This window comes from Macaca mulatta, chromosome 8 (genome assembly GCF_049350105.2).
Source record: "Macaca mulatta isolate MMU2019108-1 chromosome 8, T2T-MMU8v2.0, whole genome shotgun sequence".
In the NCBI taxonomy this organism is placed as follows: domain Eukaryota; kingdom Metazoa; phylum Chordata; class Mammalia; order Primates; family Cercopithecidae; genus Macaca; species Macaca mulatta.
The window spans coordinates 97,140,355-97,159,509 of record NC_133413.1 but is presented as its reverse complement, the minus strand read 5'-3'; the positions used below and the strand labels follow the sequence as shown (position 1 = coordinate 97,159,509).

Sequence of the window (19,155 nt, the reverse complement as noted above, 5' to 3'; positions counted from 1 at the left end):
CTGACCTGTGGAAATAGCATATTTCTCTTCATTATGTGGTTCCAAAATTTAGATTCAGGAAAAGGTCAGCAGATCTACTTTAGCCTGAAGACCTACACTAAATTTCTCAATAAAACTTTTACAGAGATCTACACGCTACACCAAGAAAAATTTCAACTTCTTCATTTGCTTTCTCTTTTTAAACATTTTTACCTTTTACATGATATTCCTAGTGCAAAAGGAAGAAGCCACCACTGAATAGCTGACACAAAAATGGAATTTGCTGCTTTCTTAGCAAGGAAGAGTTGTGCTTGGGAGAAGGTGAAGTCTTCCTGAGCAAAACAAAGAGATAATCTTATCTAGGGTTTGGCAACATGGAGTTCAAAGAAAATTTATTTTCCCTGGGAAATTTTGAGATATTGCTCCATTAGCTTCTAGTGTTCAGTGTTGTCAATGAGAAATCTGAAGCCAATTTAATGTTTTTATAAGGTTGTTGTTTTTTTCCATCTCTGGAAGCTTTTAGAATTTTTCTTTTTAATTCTAGTGTTCTGAGATTTCTGACAGTGTGCCAAGTTTGAGTTTTCTCTTATTCATCTCACTCACCGCTCATGACCTCTTTGCATCTGAAGATTTGTACATTTCTTCAACTCTGCATAATGTTTCTCTACATTTTCTTTGATTTATCTTCTTTTTCCTCTATTCTCTCCTTTGGGAATTTATACAGGTGTTGTAACTTCTAGATCTATTCTCCATATGCCTTTCTTACCTGATGTAACTTCAGTCCTGTCTTTGCATACTTTTACACCCGTTGTCCTGTTCTACACTGAGAAAATTCTTCAACTCACTTATTCTCTCTTCTGTTGTGTTCATTCTGTAGTTTAGCTAATCTCGTATCTTTTTGTTGTTGTTGTTGTTGTTTTTTGTTTGTTTTTTGGATAATCAATTTTTTATCTTCAAGTCTCTTATCTATTCCCTTTTGCAATAAACTATCCCAATCAACATATAATAGATATATTTTCTTACCTTTATGAAGATATCAAGCTTTTAAAACATGTCATCAGCTTTGTTATTCTGTTTCTTTAGATACTGGGGTTTCTTTATTTGTTTTCTTCAGTGCTTCTCATAGTAGTGATTTCATGCAATCACTTGGTAATTGGGGTTTGTGTGATCATCTTTGTACTAGAAATTGTCCCTATAACTTGTGTAGATTTGTAGTGGACACAGAGCAAACAGTGGGAGCAGTTTACCTTGGGGGTAGAAGCATTTATCAGTGTTTTTAAGAATTATTAGCACATGGCAATAATAAAAATCAAACCAACTTTTAGGTGTTTTAGGAGTTCTTTTAAACTTCCTACAGACAATGTCCCCCATTTATTGACTACACCTGGGGAAGATGAGTCCCACAACCTCCTCTCACTCCACCTCCCCTCGTCACCCCACAACTTGGTATGCCATTGCTGTAGATGATGTTCAGTTGACCGTATTCTTTCTACACTGTGAGGGAAAACCACTGTCAAGAGTAGTATAAGACCAACTCACTGTCTGGGCATAGAGTTCCCCATTCCTTTTGATTGTTGCCATCCTCCTAAGATACAGCTCTGCTTCTCTAGTTCAAATTCTCTCTCACCGCCTAGAGGAAAATGCTTCTGCACTTATCAACTGAATGCAGGTTTGGTCAAAAGGAGAACAACCTACTTCATTACTCTGAATGCAATCGGTGTGGAATCACCTCAGTGGTTGACTATGGCCCCTTCTGGCCCCTTGTATTCACTTCCTCCAAGGGTAAAACTCTCCCAGAACCCTCTCACTTTGCAATGAACATCTACCGTGACTGTTTTGAATGATGGTTTTCTTCATTAACATCAATGCTGTTCTGAGCATTTTACAACTGTGAGCATTAAATGAGCTAACATATGAACCCATATGCTTTCTATCTTTCAGAAATGTCTCAAATTTTCTGGCTTACTGGTGGCAATGTCTTGCTTTCTAGTACCGTAGAGTTTTCACAACATTTCTTTCCGTCATCTTGGGATTTATGGCATTTGGCCTAATATCTTGATCTAATTTTTCACCTGCTTCTTAAAATAGATTTACCCCTTTTATCTTGATATGTATGTATTCCAGGTTAGTCCACTTGAGCTTCCATAATAAAATACCACAGACTGAAATATCACAGGCTTAACAAACAGAAATGTATTTTCTCACAGTTTTGGAGACTAGGAGTCCAAGATCAAGGTGCTGTCAGGTTCAGTTCTGGTGAAGCCGCCTCTCTTCCTTGTAGATGGTTAGTATATGGCTTCCGTCTTGCTGTATTTTCACATGGACTTTCCACTGTGCGTGAGATGAAAGAAAGTGCTCTTTGGTGTCTCTTCCTTTTCTTATAAGGACACGAATCCTGGCCCAGCGCAATGGCTCATGCCTGTAATCCCAGCAATTTGGGAGGCGAAGGTGGGTGGATCACCTGAGGTCAGGTGTTCAAGACCAGACTGACCAACATGGCAAAACCCCATCTGTACCAAAAATAAAAATTAGCCAGGCGTGGTGGCAGGCACCTCTAATCCCAGCTACTTGAGAGGCTGAGACAGGAGAATTGCTTGAACCCAGCAGGCGAAGGTTGCAGTGAGCCTAGATTGTGCCACTGCACTCCAGCCTGGGCAACAGAGCAAGACTCTGCCTAAAAAAAAAAGAAAGAAAAAGAAAGAAAAGAAAAGATGACACCAATCCTATCAATCCTATCAGATTAGGGCCTTATCCTTATGACTTCATGTAACCTTAATTCCTCCCCACAGGTTGCATCTCCAAATTCAGTCACATTAGGGGTTAGGACTACAACATATGAATTTTGGGGGAACAAAATTTAGCCCAGAACAAAATTTAGAATGCACAAAATTTCATTCTAATGAAATAGGTTTTAAATAAAGAAAACATCGATAAACAAACTAATAAGGAAGAGTATAAACTAATAAATGTAAAAGTGTGTGTAAAATGAAAGAGAGGAATGTTAACTAAAAATCTTCAAAGTGAATACAGAATATAATGACCTTTCTTGGTGCAAAGTAAGTGCACAATAAATATTAGTTGAATAAATGAATGAGATGTTCAAAATGCACCTCGTAAGACCCCAAGACACCAATTTGCAGGGACATTGTGTCAAACATTCTTTGACTCTTTCAGGCTGCTACTCAACAAGAAAAAATGGTAAAAACAGTCACCCTACTTGTTACTTTCCCACTCTCAAAAAAATACCTGAAGCCATTGGAGAATTTTAAATGCTTACTGAAATTAAATATATTAGTATTATGACTATGTTTATGCTGATATGTTTATTCATTCTTTTTCCAATTGCATTTAGATTTTGGAAGGATTGCCATTGGTTGTGTGTGTTGATTTTTGTGTATATAGGCAGGTATGTGTACATATGGGTGTATAAGATAAATTCACAATCTATGAATTTTTGTTGTTGTTGTTACTTTAGCCTTAAAATAGTTGCCTAACTTCAAACAGGGTTAGGTACCATTACATTTTTGGGCCAAAAGAATATGATTCACTAGTAACAAAAATAAACAACAGAGACACACCTCCAGCACTTCCAGATTAACAAAATAAATGCTCTAGAGAGTAGACTGCTAACAGGGGGTGTGGAAACAAGTGTTGGAACCATAAATGCATTGCAGCATATTCTACACAGATCATGAATAAGTCAGGTTAGGAAATTGTGCATCACAACATCCATATGTACATTACCATATGTACAAACTGATGTGTACCAACAATACCACAATGCACAAGTGAAATGTGGTAAACAACTCAAAATCTTCACAGCATTTAGAGGTGAATGTGAAAAGGGAGTGAAGTAAGACTCGGTTGAGTTATATCCATACTTTCCCAAATTTGCCTGAAATGTATAGGCTTTATGGTAGACTGCCACATACTTTAGCAAAAATCATAATTTTTTACTACTTTCACTCAGAAATGTATTCCCACCAAAAATACTCATGTATTTAAAGTGGGATTTTTTTCAGATATAACTTCTGAGGGCAGCTGTCTGAATTTATCATTAATTATTGCCTAAATATGGCAAAAGAAAAAGGACCTGCTTCTTTCTCCCCTAAAAACTTCCCAAATTAGAATGCAATACTCTTTGCCTAATTCGTGCCTGTTATTCAACAAGATAGAAACAGTAGGTTTTAAAAAATTGAACCAACTGGGATTTTTGAGAAATGAGTTAAGTCACTGAAAAATGAATTAATTCTTAATTAAGAATTGAAAGGAATCTAGCAAAGTTTGCAAAAGAAAATAATGAATAGAAATTCAAAATACTATTTAGAGAACAAACACAAGATTCTACATACCTGTTTTTACAAAATACTTGTTAAGACAAATGGGGATAAAATGACAAAATGTGACGGCATTACACATCTCCCTAACCAATGTTCTTAAAGATGACCAGTGAACTCCTACTTGCCCCCTCCTCTAGCCCCCATCCTACTCACTTTGTGTGCAGCATAAGATGCCACTGACCTCCTTTTTCAAACTCTTACCTTCTCTGATTTGTTTGTGACATTTGTCTCTTTTAGATCTATCTCTCTAATTGCTACTTCTCAGTTCCTTTTCTTATGCTATGCTGTAAATGTCAGTAAATTCCAAGGTTGCAACTTCCCAATTTTTTCTTGTTCTATGCAGGCTTTTACTGGTAATCTCATCCACTATATCATTCCCACCATATCCTCTAGACAGGTGATTTCAGCCTAGTTCAATATCTACCACTCAGTCCTCCCTTCCAATTTCCAGACCCAAATTCTCAACTGCTTGCTGTACCAAATGTATTGAAAGAGACCTTGATTCTTACGACTCAAGTTTAACATCTGCTAAACTGAATGTATTGCTATTTCTCTTACAACTTATGCTTCCATATGAGTTGTCCATGTGGTACCATAATTATCCGCTTTGCTAACTCTGTTAGTTTCCTAGGACTGCCATAACAAATTACCACAAACTGGGTGGCTTAAAACAACAGATACTTATTTTCTCGCAGTTCTGGAGGCCAGAAGCCTGAATTCAAGGTTGGTCCTTCTGAAAGAGCTGAGGGAGAATTCGTTCCATGCTCTCTCTCCTAACTTTCGGTGATCACCAGCAATCCTTTGTGTTTTCTGACTTAGGGATATAGTGCTCCAATTTCTGCCACTGTTGTCACATGGCATTCTCCTTGTGTCTGTTTTCTGTCTTCAACTAGGCTTTTTAAAAAAATTCATACTGTTCTGATTTATTCATCATCCGTGTACCTAAGAGACTTGGCAAACATAAATTAACTATATGTAAATTACTATATTCATGAGCAGATGCAAAAATAGGAAAGGCACCATTAGTGTAAGGGTACTGGATTGCAGTTGATAGGCCACTCCAGAACTTAGGCTTCTTATAAAGACCTCAGTCACTGGATTGAGGGCCCACCCTACTCCAGTATGGTTTCATCTTAACTTAAATAGTTATATCTATAAAGACTCGATTTTAAAATAAGGTCACATTCTGAGGTTCCAGGTGAACATGAATGTTGGCAGAATATTATTCAATGTAGTACAATGACCAAACATGGAATTCCCTACTCTGACATTAACCCACATATTTTAAGTTGACTCTCTCCATTCTTCAAGTCACACTTCCTTCTTACTGCACCTAATTATCTTCTTTCTTTTTTCAATTATTTTTCCAAAGCATAGCTAATCATGTCCCTCTTCTGCTTAGAATTCTGCCTTGGTTCCCCATCAATCTCAACTGATCATGCAAGCCAAATTTTAGGTCACTTGGGATCGTATGTTAAAATGTTTGAACCTTTATTGTATTCTATTAGGCAGTAATGAACACCATTTTTCTAAAGCTGTTTCCTTTGCTTTGAATACTTTCCCTATATGTTATCAAAGTGCTGTCCATCCTTCATGATTCAACTAGGATACCACCTCTGCTGTGAACTCACCGCTGATCACCACCCACTCATGTTACCTTGCCCATCAAAATTAGTCATCTCTCCATGTTATACTAAAGCAGCAATCTTAAACTAGAGAATATGTTATCCCTGCATGCATGTGAAAACTTTCTTAGAGTTCTAACACAGATAGTTTTAAAAGAACCAATTTCAAGATCCACATCTTATAAATGTTCTCTTTCTTAAAACTAATAATATTGAGTACAGCTGCAGACTACGTGTTTTTCTTTCGTATCTTCCCTTTCACAATGGACTTCCCTCCAACCCCACCACTTTACCCCCAAAAATAAAAAACTTAACTCGCCTCACCCATTCCAATCTTACTAGCATTGCCCTGGAGGGTAAAAACTTCTGTAACCCTAATTGTTAATTATACAATTTTTTGGCCTGTGCCTCAGACTGAATTTAAAGAAATAAGGAAACTGCTATTGTTCTTTTCTTTTTCATCAGCTTTTTAAAAAATGAGCTTCCCTTGTACCTATATCAAAAAAGTCACAAATTTTATTCAAACAATAACAAATCCCTTATTCTTTCATAGAGAGATATAAATAAATTTTTAGTCTCATTCTTCTCAATAAAAGATGGTTACTGACCATCTTTGGTGACTCACGTCTGCAATCCCAGTACTTTGGGAGGCTGAGGAACCTACTTCAAGCCAGGAGCTCCTGGCTTAAAGACCAGCCTGGGCAACAAATCAAGACCCCATCTCTACAAAAAATAAATAAATTAGTAAGGCATAATGGCACACATCTGTTGCCAGCTACTCAGGAGGCTGAGGTGGGAAGATTGCTTGAGCTCAGGAGTTTATGGCCTCAGTGAGCTATGATGGTGGCAGAGTGAGACACCAACCATAGAATAGAATAGAATAGAATAACAACTATCCAATATGAGTTTCCTTCTATGTTTATCAACATTTATAGAATCGGTCGGGGACAGTGGCTCACACCAGTAATCCCAGTACTTTGGGAGGCTGAGGCAGGCAGATTGCTTGAGCCCAGGAGTTTGAGACCAGCTTGAGCAACCTGGTGAAACCTCATTTCTACAAAAAATACACACACTCACACACAAAAGAAATGCCAGCACTCTGGGAGGCCAAGGTAGGTGAATCACGTGAGGTCAGGAGTTCTAGACTAGCCTAACCAACATGATGAAATCCTGTCTCTACTTCAAAAAATACAAAAATTAGCCAGGTGTGGTGGTGTGTACTTGCAACCCCAGCTACTCGGGAGGCTGAGGCAGCAGAATTGCTTGAACCTGGAAGGCGGAGGTTTCAGTGAGCCGAGATCCTGCCACTGCTTTCCAGCCTGGGTGACAGAGGAAGACCCTGTCTCAAAAAAATAAATCAATAAATAACCAGGTGTGGTGTTGCACACCTGTAGTCCCAGCAACCCAGGAGGCTGAGGTGGGAGGATGGCTTGAGCTCAGGGAAGTCAAGGCTGCAGCGATCTATGATTGTACCACTGCACTCAGGCTTGGGCGGCAGAGCAAGATCCTATCTCACACATACACACACACACACACACACACACACACATAGAGTTAAATTGTAGGATATTTTTACTGTTTACCAAAACTTTCATCGTGGAATTACGAGAAACAATGCTTTACAAAACATAAAAATTAGTAATATAAATAAGAAATAGCAAACAGAGCTCACATGAAGCATAGTTATATAAAGCAAATTCACTGGTTTTTTCTTTTATCTCTTTTGGATTTTATCTCATGATGTATGTTTCTTCCTTTCTATTTGCCTTTCCTGTCCCATCATAAAATTACCCAAAGAAAAATACATTCATAGCTTCTATATGTATATATGCAGAGGAGAAGGGCAAGGATCCTAGAAAAGAAGCTGGAGAAAGACAAGAAGATGAAATAAAATGACATCATAATGCTCCAGCTAACATAAAGACAAAAACGCATAGTAGTTAAAATATAGATACGTATTTGATATGCTTGCATTCTTTTCATATGAATTTCAGCATTTTAACAATGAGGTGGGTTTGCACACTACAAAGTAATATAACTAAATGGCAATTATATGGTCAATTAGGGCTTATAGATAATTCAGGGAAAGAAAAAATATTCTCCTCAGATCTTGGGACATTAGAGAGTTTGGCAGTTTGAATACCTGACTTTATAGTTAATGATTCACCAATCTTCAACTTAGCTTTTTACATATATTTTAAAGCACTCAGGCACATCAACTAAGGTCGAACAAATAGTTAGAAGTAGTGGGTATATTTACTCAATAAGCATTTATTTAAAACCTACTTTGTGCTGGTCTTATGGAGAATGAAGAAAAGACATAGTTCCTTGCTTTGAGAATCTTACAGTCTATGATGATGTTATACACATAAATCACTTCAAATATTCCATATTCACTGATGAATACCAAGTTCTTATTGCCAGAACTGTATTTCTGAATGTCTCCCGGATATTACAAACAAGGTTTTATCACACAAGGTCCTACAAACACCTCGAACTGAAGATACACAAAAAGTAACTAATTTTTTCATGCCGCTACTACATACAAACATCTGCTTCCTGAATTCCTATTTATATTGATGTCATCCTCATGAGTCTAGTCTCTTGTAATAGAAACTCGAGTCGTTCTTGATTTCTTTGAATTATCCGAAAGCTCCATGTGTGGCTCATTAACCTATCCTCTCACTATTGCTAATTTTTCAAAGTTCAATGCTGTCTGCTCAGGCCTTTTGTCTGCTTAATACTCTGCATTGGGTCTCTTTGCCCACTGCTTAATGTCTAAACTCCTCACTAGATCACATGGGACCATCATAACCTGGCTTCACTCACCTTTCCTTTCCAGACCCAACCACCATCACTCCTGCCACCCTCTGCCACCTGGCCCCCTACGCACACACTTATACTCTGTTCCAATCACACCAAAATTTGCTGAACATGCCATGTTCTTTCATGCCTTTGAACATATCACTCTCCATGGCTAAAAGACCAGTCTATCATTTATCTGTCAAAGATATGCTAGTCCCTTAAGACAGTGCACTTCCTCCACAAAGCCCCTCCTTGACACCCCAGGCTAAGTTCAGTGTGGAGCAAAGTACTTTGCACATGTTTTTATTATTTATCATTAGCTATGGATTGACATCCTTGTTTCCCCTATTAAACTATGAACAACTATCGGACCTGCCGCTGTCTAACTTGAATTTCTATTTGCAGTACATAAAGTAGAAACTCAATAACTGCTTGATGGATGAATAAACTTCTAAGCACACCAAGATTTTAAGAAGGAATCCGTGAAATTATATCTATGACAACAAGTCTTAACAGAAAAAAAGTTATTCTGGCTTTACAGACCTAGTGTCCACCTATTTCTGAACCGTTTAAGATGAATCTGAACTATTTTCATTGCCTCTTGGTCTCCACCATCCTTAGGCAAGCTTATATATGTCTTAATGTGACATACTTGGAGATCTTGATTCTGAGACAGGACCATTTACCTTTGAAAGAAGCATAAATCGTACTATGATAATGAGGGAAGAGAGAAAAACACTGATAGTCTGGGAATCTATAAACAGTTATAGATGTGATATATTTGTGGGCCACATAAGGAAGGGGTTCATGGAGAGGGGAAAATCTCATACTGAGATTTTCTTAAGTGGAATCTACAAGTTACCCAGATCCACTGTGAACCCCATGGGCTGCCACTTGGAGGTGAGATAGGAGGGGCAGATATGAGGAGATGAGAATGGATGGAGCCTACATGGGCTCATGTAGACCCAATGTCAGACATTGGAAGGAAGATAGACAGTGAGAGCTCTGAGGAAAATCTGTGAGGAAACTCAGGTCTTGATGAAGTATCCTAATGTCTACTCTACGCTCCATGCTGGGCTGTTTGTATATTTTCTCAGAATGGAAGTTCATTGGTTAGGGACGGTGGCTCATGCCTGTAATCCCAGCACTGTGGGAGGCCAGGGCGGGCAGATCACCTGAGGTCAGCAGTTTGAGACCAGCCTGGCCAACATGGTAAGACCCAGTCTCTACTAAAAATACAAAAATTAGCTGGGTGTGGTGGCACACACCTGCAGTCCTAGCTACTTGGGAGGCTGAGGCATGAGAATTGCTTGAACCTGGGAGGCAGCGATTGCAGTGAGCCAAGATCATACCACTGCACTCTAGCCTGGGTGACAGTGTGAGACTCAGTCAAAAACAAAAACAAAAAAACAAAAGGAAGTTCCATTGAAGCACAGCAGCTACATTATTTTTCTATTGCCACAAAACAAATTACCACATACTTAAGTGATTTAAAACAACACCCAAAAATAAAAGTTGAAGATAAAACAAATAAATAAAATTAAATTAAAGCCCACATTAGCAAATGGGTCTGAATCAGAAGTCTGGGTGGGCTCAGCTGGGTTCTTGGCTTCAGGTCTCACAAGGCTGAAATCAAGGTGTTGGCCAGGCCAGACCAGGCTCCCATTGGGAGGTTTTGGTGAAGAATCTACTTCCAAGCTCACTCAGGTTTTTGGCAAAATCAGTTCCCTGCAGTTGTACCTCTGAAGTCCCTGTTTTCTTATGAATAGCTAGCCAGGAATCACTCTCAACCTCCTAGAGGCCTCATGAAATTCTAACCAGGTGACCCTCTTCTTCACGATCAGCCATGGTGAATTTCTCTCAAGTAAAATCTCCCTTATGCTTCAAATCTCTGCCTTCTTGCTGTGTGAGCAGTGGGAGGAAGTCTACTTTAAAAGGCCTGGTATGATTAGATCAGGCCTACCTACATAATCTCCTTATCAACTGTGCCATATAACATGGACTATTGATGGGGATAAAACCACCATATTTATTGTCCCCGGGATTATGCAGGCACATATACCAAGGGCAGGGAATCTTAGGGTCATCTTAGGCGCCTGCCTGCCCCACCATCTGTAGCTTTACTTGTCCTAGTGATACAATGTAATGACAGAATCACCGTCATCAAGATCCAATATAGTCAAGAGTTACCACTTGCTATTTAAGGATTCTAATATTTTTAATAACAAATCTGTATTCCACCAGCACTATTTCCATTAAACCTAATGTTTGAATTGTACTATTCAATTGCGAAAGAAGGGGAAGTTAATAATCTTGAATATATAAGGAAGGTGAAAAGTTTAATCCTTCCCTTGTATCTATCTCTTCGTGGGCCCATCTCTATTGCCATTTTTTTCTCATTTAGCCCACAAAACAAATCGCCTGCAGCTCCTGTTATAAATGAGTATGCTGATGCCCAGCTACACAACCTGGTGAAAAGAATGCGTCAAAGAACAGCCCTCTACAAGAAAAAGTTGGTAGAGGGAGATCTCTCCTCACCCGAAGCCAGCCCACAAACTGGTAAGCATTGCTCCCTCCAAGTACTGGGAAGAAGGAAGTAATGAGGGTACCTGTGTTTTGCAGATGTTTCAGTTTGGATCTCCCAAAAGCAGATCCTGAGAAAATTATTTACACACAGTTTATTTTGAGAGTGATCCAGGAAGGTACAAGTGGTGAGACAGAGAAGAAAGTTAAGATGTACAGATGGATTAGTAAGAGGATCACTGGCCAGATGCAGTGGCTCACACCCATAATCCAAGCACTTTGGGAGACCAAGACAGGAGGACTGCTTGAGCCTAGGAGTTTGAAACCAGCCTGGGCAACATAGTGAGGGCCTACTGTGCCATTGGGGCTTTATCCAGCTGAAAAGCTGTGTGGATCATACTTGAGAATTATCTGAATGGAAGAGGAGGAAACTGATTGGTGCTGGAGCTTCATACTGTTACCTCCCCAGCACTTTAAGTAAACCTGCTCAAGGAAATCCTCCAACAGACACAGGGAACCCTCCTACAGGTGATCTCCAGGCTCAGGGTATATGTGTAGGACACAAAGAGTATCTTCTATAGCAAATTTTATTGTAAATATTAAAAATACCCATATTATGCAAAGTACATATTATAAAAATACAGGAATATTACCTGGGTATCCAACAGAGCAAAGGACATCAACAAACCAATCACGTAAAGGGAGGGACTATTATCAACCACCCTAATAATTACAAAAATGTGTTTATGAAAATTAATCAGGCAGGCACAGTGGCTCATGCCTGTAATCCTGGCACTTTGGGATGCCGAAGTGGGTGGATTACTAGGTCAGGAGATCAAGACCATCCTGGCCAACATGGTGAAACCCCGTCTCTACTAAAACACAAAAAATTAGCTGGGCATGGTGGCACGTGCCTGTAGTCCCAGGTACTCGGGAGGCTGAGGCAGGGGAATCGCTTGAACCCAGGAGGCAGAGGTTGCAGTGAGCCGAGATCGCGCCACTGCACTCCAGCCTGGTGACAGAGCAAGACTCCAAAAAAAAAAAATCAATATGTAGAGCACAAAAATAATATATACTATGATTACATCTATGTAAAATATTTACATATATATACAGAAAAAGAATAGAACAAAGCTTGGTTGTTTAACATATAAAAGCAAATCAAGTTGATAATTACATGGGATGGAGTTGAGCTTCCTCATAGTTCTGTATAAGAGAATGTGGGTTTTCAAAATAAACTGTGTATTGTATAACAGTTTCTTTTTAAACAGAAGAGGCTAAAAGAAATCATAGTCATTATGCTTTTATAAAGATATATTGAAAAGAATATTGTGTGTGACATATGTGAGGGTAAAGAAGCACCAAACCAAAACCTGCAGAATGACGTACATTTGCAGTGTTTCTGATCTCTGACTTTATTGATGCTCCAAAGTATGTGAAAATCAAGCTTGTATTTAAAATATTCTATTTGTAACACCTTTGTGACACCTTATTTGTGAGCTTTAAACCTGTTACATATTTCCAAATTCCAGTGTTTTCCTTACCTGTATATTTTCATAAATGTTACTATTTTATTTTGTTTTTATTGTATACTTTAGGATATACAACATGATTTGTTTTCTTTTTTAGAGAATGCCTTTATTTTATACTTTACATTTTTATTTGAGACATAAACTGTAAAATCCACAATTAAGTGTACAGTTCAATTATTTTAACATATTCTTTTTTCATTTTTTAAAATTTTATTTTCCACAACATTGGAGTTACAATGAATTTTTAAAGCAAATTCCAGACACTATATTCCATCCATAAATATTTCAGTGTAGACAAACATTTTATTTATATATTTATTTAATCTTATTTTATTCTTTTAGTGGCAAGGTCTTGCTCTGTCACCCAGGCTGGAGTGTAGTGGCACAGTCACAACTCACTGCCACCTCTAACTCTTGGGCTCAAATGATCCTCTTGCCTCAGCCTTCAAAGGAGCTGGGACTACAGGCCTGTGTCGCCATGCTTGGATAGTTTTTACACATGAATAGTCCTGTTGCATCACCATCACCACCCTCCAAGATAAAGGACATTTCCCTCACTAGAGAAGACTTACAGTCTCCCCAGGTGACAAAGCCCCCTTGCCAAGGTAATCACTATCCTGAATTTTGTCATCATTTAGTAGTTTTTCCTGTTCTTTTTTTATTTTGGAAAAATTTAAAAACATTTATTTATTTTAAAAATTGTGTTTCCTTTAATTTTTTACATTGACATATTTTTTCTTTATACACACACACACAGTGAAATAAATGTCACTATTTTAAATGTCATGAAGGTTTTGTTTCATCTGTCTGTATCAAAAGAGGAAGATTCCTAAATGTTCTGACTTTAAGACATTCAAGTTTTTTGGGTTTTTTTATACTTTCAGTTCTGAGATATATGTGCAGAACACGCAGGTTTGTTACATAGGTATACATGCGCTGTGGTGGTTTGCTGCACCCATCAACCCATGGTCTACATTAGGTATTTCTCCTAATGCTATCCTTCCCCTTGTCCCCCACCCCTGATAGGCCCCAGTGTGTGATGTTCCCCTCCCTGTGCCCATATGTTCTCATTGTTCAACTCCCACTTATGAGTGAGAACATTCGGTGTTTGGTTAAGAAATTCAAGTTTTTAACTAAGCTAACTTAACCTCTTTAAATGTTTCATCTTTTTTTTTTTTTTTCCTACGAAGCAAAGCCCACGGCTGTACCACCAGTAAAAGAAAGCGATGATAAGCCAACAGAAGAACATTACTACAGGCTGTTGTGTTTCAAAGTCAAGAAGATGCCTTTAACAGAGTACTTAAAGCGACTTAAACTTCCAAGCAGCATAGATTCATACACAGGTATTAACAAAGGGTGAACTATTGTAGTGGGAGGGCTGTCTATCACCAAGAAACCTTGTGACTCGAAGTCACCGATAGCTTCTATTTTCCTTACCTCATAATCTCAATCTAACTAGCAAGCAGAATTGAAGTTATATAACCTGCAAAGGATCATTTGCCCATCTTTGGTGAAGATAAGAAATATAATATTCCTGCCTATATTTAAAAGGCAGTCCAGATCCTCTCCTGCCCCTAATTACCTCGGAAAAGAAGGCCCAAAGCACTCCACAATATGTGCACTGACACACTTGCAATTCATTATAAAGTGTCAGTCTTCTTCCATGGCTTCACATTGTTGATTATTCTAATTGAACAAATCCTTTCCTGCGGCCTCCCATAGGCAGAGAAGGGCTATGTGTGAAGGGACATGGACTACGTTAATGGGCTGACCCTCTGCCCTCCCATTTAGTGCCATCCTCCTTCTGGCAGGATGTGGCCTTTCTGCCACGTGCCCTGGGCAATCAATCCTGCAACTTAACTACTGAGGAACTAAAGATCTGCGGCTGCAGTGATGTCTGTGTAAAGTCCTTCCGACTTTTCGTGAAATTCTTTCCTGATCCAAATAGTAGTTACCTGTGTGGACAGACTCAGAGTGGCCACTTCTTCAGGAGACTGGAAGGAAACTATCCACTTTCAGAAGAGGTGATAAGATCATTTAACATCTCTTGTAAAGCCTGGTGCCTCACAGTCCAGAGGCAGAATTGTGTTGAATGTTTAATAGAGCCTCCTATGGCAAACGGCTCTCTAGAGGTTAGTATCCCAACCTCCCCAAACTAAGCAAGAGAATTCTTTCTGTGTTTGTTCTCTGTCATTTGGATTGCTCCACTTGCTGTTTTTCCAGATCGACTCTATCTCCTGTGGCTCTTGATTGTCAGCCTTGCCTATAACTGGAACTGCTGGTTTATACCACTGCGCCTCGTCTTCCCATATCAAACCCCAGACAACATACACTACTGGCTTATTGTGGACATCATATGTGATATCATCTACCTTTATGATATGCTATTTATCCAGCCCAGACTCCAGTTTATAAGAGGAGGAGACATAATAGTAAGTGGGGTTCGGAAAAGGCAGAAACTGAAACGTGAATAACATCTAATTGGGCTACAAAAAATAACAGCATTGTTTTATTTAATGTTTGACTGGCTATCTGCATGGACAACTGCAAGAAATCATGAGCAATAATAATAAGAAAACAATTACAAAACAGCCATTGAGTGTTCACAATGTGCTGGAAAACATGCATCTCCCTGTACCTTAATTTCCTCATATTTAAAGTGAAAATAACAATAACACCATCATATTGATTGAAAGATTAAATAAATTGAGGCCTGTGAAGTGCCTAGACTGTATCTGGTGCATAGTGAATGAGTATTAAATGTCAGCTAGCATTATTGTTCTAGTTAATTTACTTATAATACCGCATTTAATCCTTTCAATGACACTATGAAAAAGATGTAATTAGCCCTATTTACAAATGAGGAAACTGAGGTTCAGGGAGAGAGGTTATTTGCTTAAAGCCCAAAGCGAGAGAGTAGAGGGGCCAGGATTCTAACCCAGGCCTTGCCTCTACAATCACGCTGGTTCAGGTCAGCAAGTTTTTCAGAATTTGACAATACTTGAGCATATAAAGAGAGTGCCAAGTCTGAAATATTGAAACTATACACATATTTTACCTCAATAATGTTTTTTAAATGGATCAATTATCAATGCCAAAAGAAGAAACTATTTATTATATATTCCTCTGGTAATCAAGCCTCAAACAGTCTGTGAAGCAGTTGTTTTCTATCATGTTACAGTCTACCATTCACCGAAATATTTTAATAAATAAGATAGGTATGATTTCACTCATTAGAACCTACTCAGCCTTCTTAGGAGACAGTCTGGTGTTGTGAGAAAGTACTAGGCTGTAAGATTTTAGGACACAGACTGTGCCTTGTCTATCATTGTGCAGTTGGAACCGAGTGCAGCGTCTGCATGTAGTAGATAAATCAAGCACAGGGTTTTAGGCCTGGGCACTTCGGGAAAACCTAACTTAGAAAGCAAAGCTTTCATGACCCTTTTTTTTTCCAATTTTTATTTTAGATTCAGGGGATACACATACAGGTTTGTTACCTGGGTATCTTGGGTGATGCTGAGGTTTGGGGTATGATTGACCCAGGTACTGGACATAGTACCCAATAACGAGGTTTACTACCCTTCCCCGCTTCCTCCCTGCAGTCCTCCTCCCTCTAGTCATCCCCAATTTCTATTGTTCGGATCTTTATGTCCATAAGTACCCAATGTTTCACTTATAAGTGAAAACATGCTGTATTTGGTTTTCTGTTCCTGCATTAATTTGCTTAGGATAAGGGCCTCCAGCTGCATCCATGTTCCTGTAAAGGACATGATCTTGTTCCATGGTGTATATGTACCACATTCTCTTTATTCAGTCCACCATTAGTGGGTACCTAGAATGATTTCATGTCTTTGCTATTGTGAATAATGCTGCGATGAACATGCAGGTGCATGTGTCTTTTTGTTAGAAAGATTTGTCTTCTTTTGGATATATACCCAGTAATGGGATTGCTGGGTCAAATGGTAGTTCTGTTTTAAGTTTTTTGAAAAATCTCCAAGTTGATTTCCACAGTGGCTGAACTAATTTGCCCTCCCACCAACAGTTTATAAGTGTTCCCTTCTCTCTGCAGCCTTTGCCAGCATCAGCTGTTTTTTGAATTTTTAGTAATAGCCATTCTAACTTCTATGAGATGGTATCTCATTGTGGTTTTGATTTGCATTTCTCTGATGATTAGTGATGTGGAGCATTTTTTCACTTGTTTTTTGGCCATTGTATGGTCATGACCATTTGAATCAATGTGGATTCACCGCACTGTCCAATACAGTGACCACTAGGCAAATATGTCCATTCAAATTTAAATTTGAATTAATTACAATTAAATAACATTAAAAATTCAGATTTCTCAGCCACATTGTTCATATTTCCAGAACTCAACAACCACATGTCTAGTGGACAGCACAGAAGATTTCCACCATTGCAAAATATACTATTATTCAGTGTGGTAAGAGAATGAAAGAGAAATGAGCCATCCATATCTCCATCAATATAGCCAAACCACAGACAGGTAGCCACACCCCTCACAGATATGGGCAAATCACAAGTACATAGAACACCTCCACTGGTGTTTTGTTTTTTAATGAATATGGCATCTATGGGTCTATCTTTTTATTCTTTACCTGCCAAATTCATCACATCCTATTTCTCATGATCAAATGCAGTGCCCTTCCTAAGAAATTAGCATTCTTACCCTTAGGATAAATTATCTTCTCCTGGATTTACTCTCGGTGTTAAGGGAAGTTTATTGTGAATCCAATCAATCTGAGAAACAGACAAATGTGTTTTCACAAGCACAAATCCAAGTGTTATAGCCACTAGCCCAAGCCCCTTCCCCAGCTAACTAGAAGGATGCTTCCTTTCCAACTGTGGCCAATGTGCCATCCTCCTCCCAAGGCTCAGCAAGGGCTGCACAGAACATGTCCTCCAGTGTCACGATAGGAAGAGCAGACTGACTGACTATATGGCACCTTAGGTTCATGTAGAATTTTCAAGAAGATAGTTAGGTTGCTTAATCTTCTTAATATTTTCTGTTGGATCTTCAGAAGGTCTTAAATTATCAAAAAGCTGAAAGGAATAGTTTTGAATATTTTTTCTTCCTTAAAAAATTGTCATTTTCTAGGAAGTGTTTTCTATATTTGAAATCTTTCCTAGAAAGAAATACTAAAGGCAAAAGCAAAAGCTATACCAAAAGTCTATTCAAAATATTCCTTGTGCAGACTTTAGAACACTAGTTAACTCACCAGCACCCAGCCCCAGAGCAACCTGGCAGCTTGATGAATAGTGATGACAGCGTACAAATAAGAAGTAAACAACAACAAAAAAAGGAACACTAATTTCAACCTCCATTAGACTTACAAGGGGGGAGAAAATCAATATTTGACAAATGGAAAATGACAAAATCCATAAAGGGAGACTTTTATTTTGAATTTTCTAAGAGGCCTTTGCACACAATGAGTGTTAAAACCAAGAAAACTAACCGGTAAAAAACACACGCAACGAGCTCTATTTAAAATGCATTATCTTAAGCTACAAATATAGAGCAGGAAATAATTGCTTTGTTTGTTCAATTAAAGAAACCAAACTAATGGTTTCTTTAATTTAGAGTAAGTAGCTGCAGCCTTTGAAACTTGATTACATTTTCGTAAGAAGACTATGTACATTGAGTACCCAACCTGAAGGTCTCACTATATTTAGCTATCTATGCTACCATTGGTATACACCACTGAATCATTCATTCATTCATTCATTCATTCAAGAAACATTTATTAAATACCTACAGTTGATAGGTAGATACATCTACTTAATTCATTTATTAAATAACTGCACCATAACTGGAGGATGGAAATATTAATTCCCCAAGGCTTTGAAGGAAAACAAACAAGTAACAGACAACAGATTGAGGTGCTAACAGCTACAATAGAAACCAGGAGGACTTATAAGTTTTTCACAGCATTTATTTATAAAATCTTTCTCCTAAAAGTGATGCTACAAAGATAACAGAATTTTGAAATGCAGTCGAACCATTAGTCTGTTGTATGTAATTTCCTTTAGAGACAGCAGAAATTGAGTTGGAAATGACAGTGAAGATTATTTAGGTAAGAGACACATCCGCAACCCTTTGCAAAATTCACAGAAATCCTCACTGTCATCTAGTTACAATGTCAATTAGGCCTTCCTTTATAGTCAACTGCTTTTGGTACTTAAACCTCTCAATTGCTCTTTATAAACCAATCTGAAGAAAACCACTCCCTTCTCTGTGTTTCCTACACTTTACTCATAATTCTATTATTTAATTATATTAAATATTGATTAGACTAATTATGAAGTAGTAGAAACAAACAGTCTGGGGCCAAA

General features: G+C 38.3%; 1 protein-coding gene across 1 annotated transcript in view; it reads left to right on the top strand.

Annotated features, from left to right (window-relative positions):
• The window catches only part of CNGB3 (cyclic nucleotide gated channel subunit beta 3), a 160,684-nt gene that overhangs the window by 54,536 nt on the left and 86,993 nt on the right, over positions 1–19,155 (top strand). The window contains exons 4-6 of the mRNA XM_001083646.5: positions 11,154–11,308; positions 13,995–14,147; positions 15,028–15,236. Of these exons, the coding sequence (XP_001083646.3) occupies positions 11,154–11,308; positions 13,995–14,147; positions 15,028–15,236 (517 nt within the window). The remainder of the gene's footprint in view (positions 1–11,153; positions 11,309–13,994; positions 14,148–15,027; positions 15,237–19,155) is intronic.